The sequence below is a fragment of the Lactuca sativa genome, chromosome 8 (assembly GCF_002870075.4).
Source record: "Lactuca sativa cultivar Salinas chromosome 8, Lsat_Salinas_v11, whole genome shotgun sequence".
Taxonomy (NCBI): domain Eukaryota; kingdom Viridiplantae; phylum Streptophyta; class Magnoliopsida; order Asterales; family Asteraceae; genus Lactuca; species Lactuca sativa.
The window spans coordinates 223900608-223911042 of record NC_056630.2 but is presented as its reverse complement, the minus strand read 5'-3'; the positions used below and the strand labels follow the sequence as shown (position 1 = coordinate 223911042).

Genomic DNA, 10435 nt, shown 5'->3' with positions numbered 1-10435 from the left:
ATAATCGATGAGTAATGGTGTTTACTTCCAAATCTAAAAAAGAGGCATCCGAGGGAATCACTTATGAGCGGAGATGCATCGTTGAAAAATCAATGAATGATCAATGTAATTTTTAGTTTTTGAGCTAGTATATTGAATCGTCATTGTGGATCTGTTTGACAGTTCCTTTGCTGATATGTGCCTCATCCACGTTAATTCTGCCTCCTTTGAATCCTCACCTGCCGATCTCACCTACCATAATGGGTTCCTCCTCCATGATGATTCCGAAGCCATGGGCATACTTGGTCTTCTGATGTATTATTTCACCATATGCTGCAGTTGTGATGGGAAATGGTAATTCCTTATAACGATTGTATCACAGTTTTCATTTCTTGCTCTTCTTTCATGTTCAATTTTTTGATGAAGAACATCACTATTCGTGCAGTCCCTTCGCATTTTTCTTGGTCTTGATTCAGTACCGAATTACACTCTTGCTGATATCACTGAGCAATCTATGCTTAAAATGCATGTAAAACAAGAAGTATTTATCTATGTTACGAATGTTTAAGGCACAACAACTCATTGTATTTATATAGGGTATGTTGCTTTAAAAAAAATGCATCAGAAAATCGTATTTTCAGATAATTGACCATTGTTTGACCCTTATCCAAACCTCTGTTTTATTTCGGTTTTTATAGTTTATGACAGTTTGAAACTGTCATATAACGGTTTTTCATACAAAGATCATAAATTCGGTTTTGGTCTCACTTTTTCGAATACAGACGAAACTATCATCAAAGCATTCTAAACTATTCTCTCTCTGAGTCTTATCTGATTAAAGAATAATGGGAGTACCACCCAAATGCTTTAATCTGAAAGTGTTTTACATAATTCTCAGAATTCCAAGCCTTACTATACCACAATTTCTAACAAGTTAAGTGAAGTTGAACGTATTTAAATCACCAAACAATGTAAGTCATTCTCATAAAATATCATTGTCGATACATCCAAACAATAGATGTCAATCCATATTTGAACATATATATATATATATATATATATATATATATATATATATATATATATATATAGAGAGAGAGAGAGAGAGAGAGAGAGAGAGAGGAGTCATCATTTGAGAACTTGTATATTTCCAAGAACCCGAGAACCAAACAAGAGTAACTGGATGAGAATAACATTTGGTCAGGATGATTTGTGGCATTGTTATAAATAATTGGAAAAAAAAATAGAACAGGGGTAGCATATTATATCGAATCAAAGGACATTTTAGGGAGAAGATAATTTGGTCGATCATCCTTTTACACTCCTTTCATCTTGTTTCTATCTCTCTCTTTCTCTCCTTCTCTCTCTCTCTCTCTTTATCTCTCTCTCTCTCTATCACCCTTTCATCCCGCTCCGACCATCTCGCCTCCGACTATCCATCTCCGATAATCTCTAGATCATCGACGACATTTTCTTGACCAAATACATTTTTCCAATGAGTCAGATTCCTAAAACCGACGTAGATTAGTCGACAATAATGAATATGCTTAAGCAGAATCGATGAGTAATGGTGTTTACTTCCAAATCGGAAAAAGAGGCATCCGAGGGAATCACTTATTAGCGGAGATGCATCGTTGAAAAATCAATGAATGATCAATGTAATTTTTAGTTTTTGAGCTACTTTATTGAATCGTCATCGAGGATCTGTTTGACAGTACTTTTGCCGATACGTGCCTCCTCCACTTTAATTCTGCCTCCTTCGAATCCTCACCTGCCGATCTCACCTACCATAATGGGTTCCTCCTGCAAGATGATTCTGAAGCCATGGGCATACTTGGTCTTCTGATGTATTATTTGACCATCTACTGTTGTTGTGATGGGAAATGGTAATTCCTTATCACGATTGCATCACAGTTTTCATTGCTTCCTCTTCTTTCATTTTCAATTTTTTGATGAAGAACATCACTATTCGTGCAGTGCCTTTGCATTTTTCTTGGTGTTGATTCAGTACCGAATTACACTCCTGCTGATATCAGTAAGCAATCTATGCTTAAAATGCATGTAAAACCAGAAGTATTTATCTATGCTATGAATGTTTAAAGCACAACAACTCTTTGTATTTATATAGGGAATGTTGCTATATAAAAAATGCATCAGAAAATCGTATTTTCAGATAATTGACCACTGTTTGACCCTTATCCAAACCTCCATTTTATTTCGGTTTTTATAGTTTATGACAGTTTGAAACTGTCATATGATAGTTTTTCATACAAAGATCATAAATTCGGTTTTGGTCTCACTTTTTCTGGTACAGACGAAACTCTCATCAAAGCATTCTAAAGTCTTGTCTCTCTGAGTCTTATCCAATTAATGAATATTGGGAGTACCACCCAAATGCTTTAATCTAAAAGTGTTTTACACAATTCTCAGAATTCCAGGCCTTATTGTACCCCAATTTCTAATAAGCTATGTGAAGTTGAACGTCTTTAAATCACCAAACAATGTAAGTCATTTTCATAAAATATCATTGTCGATACATCCAAACAATAGATGTCAATCCATATTTGAATATATATATATATATATATATATATATATATATATATATATATATATATATATATATATACACACATACACACATATAGAGAGAGAGAGAGAGAGGAATGATCATTTGAGAACTCATATATTTCCAAGAACCCGAGAACCAAACAAGAGCCGCTGGATGAGAATAAAAGATGGTCAAGATGATTTGTGGCATTGTTATAAATAATTGAAAAAAAATAGAACAAGGGTAGCTTATTAAATTGAATCAATGGACATTTTATGGAGAAGATAGTTTGGTCGATGATCCTTATACCCTCCCTTCACCTCGTTTCTCTCTCTCTCTCTCTCACCCTTTCATCCCGCTTCGACCATCTCGCCTCCGACTATCCATCTCCAATAATCTCTAGATCGTCGACGGCATTTGCTTTACAAAATACGTTTTTCCGATGAGTCGGATTCCTAAAATTGACGAAGATTAGTCGACGACAATGAATATGCTTAAGCAGAATCGATGAGTAATGGTGTTTACTTCCAAATCAGAAAAAGAGGCATCCAAAGGAATCACTTATGAGCGGAGATGCATCGTTGAAAAATCAATGAGTGATCAATGTAATTTTTAGTTTTTGAGCTACTTTATTGAATCGTCATCGTGGATCTGTTTGACAGTACCTTTAACGATACGTGCCTCCTCCACGTCAATTCTACCTCCATCGAATCCTCACCCGCCGATCTCACCTACCATAATGGGTTCCTCCTGCAAGATGATTCTGAATCCATGGGCATACTTGGTTTTCTGATGTATTATTTCACCATCTGCTGTTGTTGTGATGGGAAATGGTAATTCCTTATAACGATTGCATCACAGTTTTCATTACCTGCTCTTCTTTCATGATTAATTTTTTGATGAAGAGCATGACTATTCGTGAAGTCCTTTTGCATTTTTCTTGGTCTTGATTCAGTACCGAATCACCAGAAGTATTTATCTATGTTATGAATGTTTAAAGCACAACAACTCTTTGTTTTTATATAGGGTATGTTGCTATATAAAAAATGCATAAGAAAATCGTATTTTCAGAAAATTGACCATTGTTTAACCCTTATCCAAACTTCCATTTAATTTCGGTTTTTATAGTTTTTGACAGTTCGAAACAGTCATATGACATTTTTTCATACAAAGATCATAATTTCGCGTTTGGTCTCACTTTTTCTGGTACGGACGAAACTATCATCAAAGCATTCTAAAGTTTGTCTCTCTGAGTCTTGTCCGATTAAAGAATATTGGGAGTACCACCCAAATGCTTTAATCTGAAAGTGTTTTACATAATTCTCATAATTCCAAGCCTTAGTATACCCCAATTTCTAACAAGTTATGTGGAGTTGAACGTCTTTAAATCACCAAACAATGTAAGTCATTCTCATAAAATATCATTGTCGATACATCCAAACAATAGATGTCAATCCATATTTGAACATATATATATATATATATATATATATATACATAGAGTGAGAGAGAGAGAGAGAGGGAGAGAGGAATGTACATTTGAGAACTCATATATTTCCAAGAACCCGAGAACCAAACAAGAGCCACTGGATGAGAATAATTGATGGTAAAGATAATTAGTGGCATTGTTATAAATAATTGGAAAAAAATAGAATAGGGGTAGCTTATTAAATTGAATCAAAGGACATTTTAGGGAGAAGATAATTTTGGTCGATCATCCTTATACACTACCCTCATCTTGTTTCTCTCTCTCTCTCTCTCTCTCACCCTTTCATCCCGCTTCGACCATTTTGCCTCCGACTATCCATTTCCGATAATCTCTAGATCGTCGACGACATTTTCTTGACCAAATACATTTTTCTGATGAGCCGGATTCCTAAAATCGACGTAGATTAGCTGACGCTAATGAATATGCTTAAACAGAATCGATGAGTAACGGTGTTTACTTCCAAATCGAAAAAAGAGGCATCCGAGGGAATCACTTATGAGTGGAGATGCATCGTTGAAAAATCAATGAATAATCATTGTAATTTTTAGTTATTAAGCTAACTTATTGAATCGTCATCGTGGATCTGTTTGACAGTACCTTTGCCGATACGTGCCACCTCCTTCGAATCCTCACCTGCCAATCTCACCTACCGTAATGGGTTCCTCCTCCATGATGATTCCGAAGCCATGGGCATATTTGGTCTTCTTATGTATTATTTCACCATCTGCTGAAGTTGTGATGGGAAATGGTAATTCCTTATAACGATTGCATCACAGTTTTCCAAGAACCCGAGAACCAAACAAGATGATTTGTGGCATTGTTATTAATAACTGGAAAAAATTAGAACATGGGTAGCTTATTAAATTGAATCAAAGGACATTTTAAGGAGAAGATAATTTAATAGATGGTCAAGATGATTTGTGGCATTGTTATTAATAACTGGAAAAAATTAGAACAGGGGTAGCTTATTAAATTGAATCAAAGGACATTTTAGGGAGAAGATAATTTGGTCGATCATCCTTATACACTCCCTTCATCTTGTTTCTCTCTCTCTCTCTCTCTCTCTCTCTCTCTCTCTCTCTTACCCTTTCATCTCGCTTCAACCATCTCGCCTCCGACTATCCATCTTCGATAATCTCTAGATCATCGACGACATTTTCTTGACCAAATACATTTTTCCGATGAGTCGGATTCCTAAAATCGACGAAGATTAGTCGACGGTAATGAATATGCTTAAGCAGAATCGATGAGTAATGGTGTTTACTTCCAAATCGGAAAAAGAGGCATCCGAGGGAATGACTTTTGAGCGGAGATGCATCGTTGAAAAATCAATGAATGATCAATGTAATTTTTAGTTTTTGAGCTACTTTATTGAATCGTCGTCGAGGATCCGTTTGACAATACCTTTGCCGATACGTGCCTCCTCCACATTAATTCTGCCTCCTTCGAATCTTCACCTGCCGATCTCACCTACCATAATGGGTTCCTCCTCCACGATGATTCCGAAGCCATGGGCATACTTTGTAATCTGATGTATTATTTCACCATCTGCTGCAGTTGTGATGGGAAATGGTAATTCCTTATAACGATTACATCAGGGTTTTCATTGCTTGCTCTTCTTTCATGTTCAAATTTTTGTTGAAGAAGATCACTATTCGTGTAGTCCCTTCGCATTTTTCTTGGTCTTGATTCAGTACTGAATTACACTCTTGCTGATATCAGTGAGCAATCTATGCTTAAAATGCATGTAAAACCAGAAGTATTTATCTATGTTATGAATGTTTAAAGCACAACAACTCTTTTTTTATATTTGTATAAATTATATTGTTCTCATGTTACAGACATTAGAGATACGCCTGTATGTTGTTTGTGCTGTTTTGAGAGGCATAACTTTCAGTGAGGCAAGATATAACAGCTTCATTGATCTCCAAGATTAGCTTCACAGTTGCATATGGTTATATATGGAGTCGCATATATATCATCTTTTACAGTTGAAGAAATTCGTTTCAACCCAACTGCCTAGTTTAGTATATATATGATCTTTTACAGTTGCATGTGGTTATATATGGAGTTGCATAGTAGAATCAAGAAACGATGAGTTTGAACTTTTTGGTTTCACCATCGATTGGAGAGCACATTTGGATCCACCGATCCCTGCAGCTTATTTTGGTAACTATGTGACGTTTTGTGGAAACATGGATAAAACGAAGCTGTTAATGGGAAAGGAGGGATTTGTTAACGCTGCTAAATTGCTTGGAGAATGTCTACATGAGACTTTTACTGATAAAGACGGAATCGTGAAAGATTTAGGATCGTTTGAAGATTTCTTGTCTGAACTGAAGCCAACAACAATGATCGGGGTTGCTGGATCACCGAAGCTCAAGTTTTACGATTTGGATTTCGGATGGGGGAAGCCTAATAAGCATGAAACGCTTTCGATAGATTATAATGGATCCATATCCATGGCTGCGTGCAAAGATCAAAGTGAAGATCTGGAGATTGGTGTGTGTCTTTCGGCTACAGAGATGGAGGTTTTTGTTCGTATCTTTAATGATGCACTAGAAACGTACATTTAGATTAATCAAATTATCTTTGTTGGTCTATGTTTTTTCTTGTTGATCTGAATCTCTAATGGTTGATAATGGACTAATGGTTATTACCATGAATTCAGATTAATCTCTCCCAAATCTCCCCACATATGTCAAATCTCTCCCAAATCTCCCCACGTATGTCAAATCTCTCCCAAATCTCTCCAAGAATGTGAAATCTCTCCCAAAACTCTCTTTGTATGAGAAATCTCTCCAAGAATGTGAAATCTCTCCAAAAACTCTCTTTGTATGAGAAATCTCTCCAAGAATGTGAAATATCTCCCAAATCTCTCTTTGTATGAGAAATCTCTCCAAGAATGTGAAATCTCTCCCAAATCTCTCTTTGTATGAGAAATGTCTCCAAGAATGTGAAATCTCTCCCAAATCTCTCTTTGTATGAGAAATCTCTCCAAGAATGTGAAATCTCTCCCAAATCTCTCTCAAAAGTTCCCATAACTTTTTGAAGTCATTTGGGTTATTCCGACCCTTAACCGGGTCAAAACGGCTTGAAACGGGGTAAAAACGAGTAAAATAGGCTTAAGGAACAAAAACCCCTCTTAAGGAGCCGAAACCCCTCTTAGTGCCGAAAGTCCTCTTAGGGATCGAACCCTCCTAAGCCGAACCCGAAGGGTCCTCTCGGGCCCGAACCTCGCACAAGACCCGAACCCGAGTGTAACAACCCGAAATTTCATATCACTTCTTGTACCACAACTTGTAATCCAATCCGATCAACCAAACGTCATTTTCAAATTCGTTTCCAATTTCGCCATTTTATTAAGTCATTAGTTTATATCGACCTAAAATGACTTAATGGGTGTCTTAATACATTTAGAAATCATTTTAACTCCCCACTTTAGTAATCGGAATAAGTATAGAATCGACTGTATCGGGTAAAATTCCATCGTGTCCAATTCACGAACACTATATAAAGTGTTTTAAGACTTCATTTGAAGCCTTTGGCCAATTTCTCATTAAACTCTCACAACCTCTCTCCTCAAGCTAGAATTAAGGTCTAAATCTCAAATCTAAGGCTTCAAATCTCTAAGGTACTTTCCCTAGCTTGTATTGTAAACTTCTTAGCCTTCAAATTTGAGTTCAAAGCATGGATTAAGACCATATTCATGAGTTTACGGCCATGGAGCCTTCATGGGCCGTAAACTCATATAGCATGGGTTTTTAAGCCCCAAATCCCTTCCTAAGCAATTTTGGACTTTAGTTATGGCTTAATGGCTTCATGGACAAGACCTTTATCATTTAAAACATAGATTTTGATCCATTTGAAGGAGTTTACGGCCAAGGCATAAGCTTGGGCCGTAAATCATGTAAATGAGGTTTTCATGAACTTAAACCCTTCCAAATCATAGTTGGGACTTAGATATGACATTAAGGCTTGCTAATCTAGACTTGGAACACTTTAAACATGATTTTTGGGTGATAAAAGTGAGTTTACGGCCAAGACATACTCTTGGGCCGTAAACTCCTCTTAAATGGGGATTTAGTGCCTTAAAACATGTCAAAATGCTTTCAAACTCAACCAATGGCTTTGTAGTAAAATCTAGATGCATCCAAAAATAGTTTAAGGGTTTGTAACACATCAAAAATGTCATTTATAGGAGTTTACGGCCTAGGAACATACCCTTGGCCGTAAACTCATAAATCTTGCTTAAGGATGCGTCAAATTCACTTATATGGCTTGTATAAAATTCTAGAATCACATGTGATTGTTTTTACGCATCAAAAACTAACTTTTCATGAGTATAAGAGAGTTTACGGCCATAGAACATGCCTCTAGGCCGTAAACTCCCAAAAATTGGTTTAATGGTGTTCTAAATTCATTTCAAGGCTTGGAAAATTAACTAGAATCACATGTGATTGTCCTTTGTAGCTTAAACTAATCATTCTTGGCCATGGGTGAGTTTACGGCCGTAAACTCCAAGAGTATGGCCATAAACCCCCTTTTAAATGGTGTTAATTCATTCCAAGTGTTCCAAGGCATTTTTAGATATCCATTCTAGCAATCCCCATGTCCATTTAAGCCCTTAAACCTTCAAAATCACACCAACATGAGTTTACGGCCGTAAACTCATGTGTGGGTGTGTTTTGTGGTTGCAAACTCTTTAAAATGTTTACTCTTGGGGAGTAAACTCAAGTCCCAAGTGCCTAGTGCCATTACAAGTCCGAAGATGTCACCCGGGTCACTCCAAACGCTCGTTTTGAGGTGTTTAACCTCGTTGGAATCTAATGTTCCATATAATTAGTGAATGTATCCCTAATTGTATATATATGGACATTATTTCATTTTACATAGGGACATCGCGAGTAATCAAACCCCAAACCAACGTCTAGTATCCAAAACCGACGCATTTCCGAGTCCGGTGAGTTCATACACCTATTTTTGGGTGATAAAAGTGAGTTTACGGCCAAGACATACTCTTGGGCTGTAAACTCCTCTTAAATGGGGATTTAGTGCCTTAAAACATGTCAAAATGCTTTCAAACTCAACCAATGGCTTTGTAGTAAAATCTAGATGCATCCAAAAATAGTTTAAGGGTTTGTAACACATCAAAAATGTCATTTCTAGGAGTTTACGGCCTAGGAACATACCCTTGGCCGTAAACTCATAAATCTTGCTTAAGGATGTGTCAAATTCACTTATATGGCTTGTATAAAATTCTAGAATCACATGTGATTGTTTTTAAGCATCAAAAACTAACTTTTCATGAGTATAAGAGATTTTACGGGCATAGAACATGCCTCTAGGCCGTAAACTCCCAAAAATAGGTTTAATGGTGTTCTAAATTCATTTCAAGGCTTGGAAAATTATCTAGAATCACATGTGATTGTCCTTTGTAGCTTAAACTAATCATTCTTGGCCATGGGTGAGTTTACGGCCGTAAACTCCAAGATTATGGTCGTAAACTCCCTTTTAAATGGTGTTAATTCATTCCAAGTGTTCCAAGGCATTTTTAGATATCCATTCTAGCAATCCCCATGTCCATTTAAGCCCTTAAACCTTCAAAATCACACCAACATGAGTTTACGGCCGTAAACTCATGTGTGGGTGTGTTTTGTGGTTGCAAACTCTTTAAAATGTTTACTCTTGGGGAGTAAACTCAAGTCCCAAGTCCCTAGTGCCATTACAAGTCCGAAGATGTCACCCGGGTCACTCCAAACGCTCGTTTTGAGGTGTTTAACCTCGTTGGAATCTAATGTTCCATATAATTAGTGAATGTATCCCTAATTGTATATATATGGACATTATTTCATTTTACATAGGGACATCGCGAGTAATCAAACCCCAAACCAACGTCTAGTATCCAAAACCGACACATTTCCGAGTCCGGTGAGTTCATACCCCTATTTTTTTTTCACTGTTTTTCACTGTTTTCAGGGGGGTGGGGAACACAAGCAAAGTACAAGGGTTTTTCTTGTGCTCAAAACCCATTTCACAAATATTAGGTCAATATGGAACTCGACCTGACGCTCGGGAGGGATTCCTGGAAGCTCTTCGGGAAACACATCAGGAAAATTGCAGACCTCGGGGATGCTCGCGGGGTTTTTAACTTCTTGATTCTCGTTGATTACATGGGCCAAGAATGCAACACACTCCTTTCGCAGGAGTTTCTGAGCTTTGATGCAGGAAATGATACGAAGGTTGGAACCGAGTTTATCGCCATAGATCACTAGGGTTTGACCCGAAGGAAGGTTGAGACGGATGGCTTTTTCGAAGCAAAGGATATCTGCATGATTGGGACTCAACCAATCCATGCCAATGATGACATCAAAGCTCTTTATGGATACGGGCATAAGATCGATAGGAAATGAATG

General features: G+C 37.1%; 1 protein-coding gene across 1 annotated transcript; it reads left to right on the top strand.

The window, feature by feature from the left end:
* Positions 1-4673: 4673 nt before the first annotated feature.
* LOC111906221 (malonyl-coenzyme A:anthocyanin 3-O-glucoside-6''-O-malonyltransferase) lies at positions 4674-6643 on the top strand. Its single transcript, XM_052766665.1, is given in 4 exon segments — positions 4674-4767; positions 5714-5766; positions 5861-5920; positions 6011-6643. Coding segments are annotated over 4 exon segments (792 nt in total). The 3' UTR covers positions 6596-6643.
* The last annotated feature ends 3792 nt before the right edge of the window (positions 6644-10435 follow it).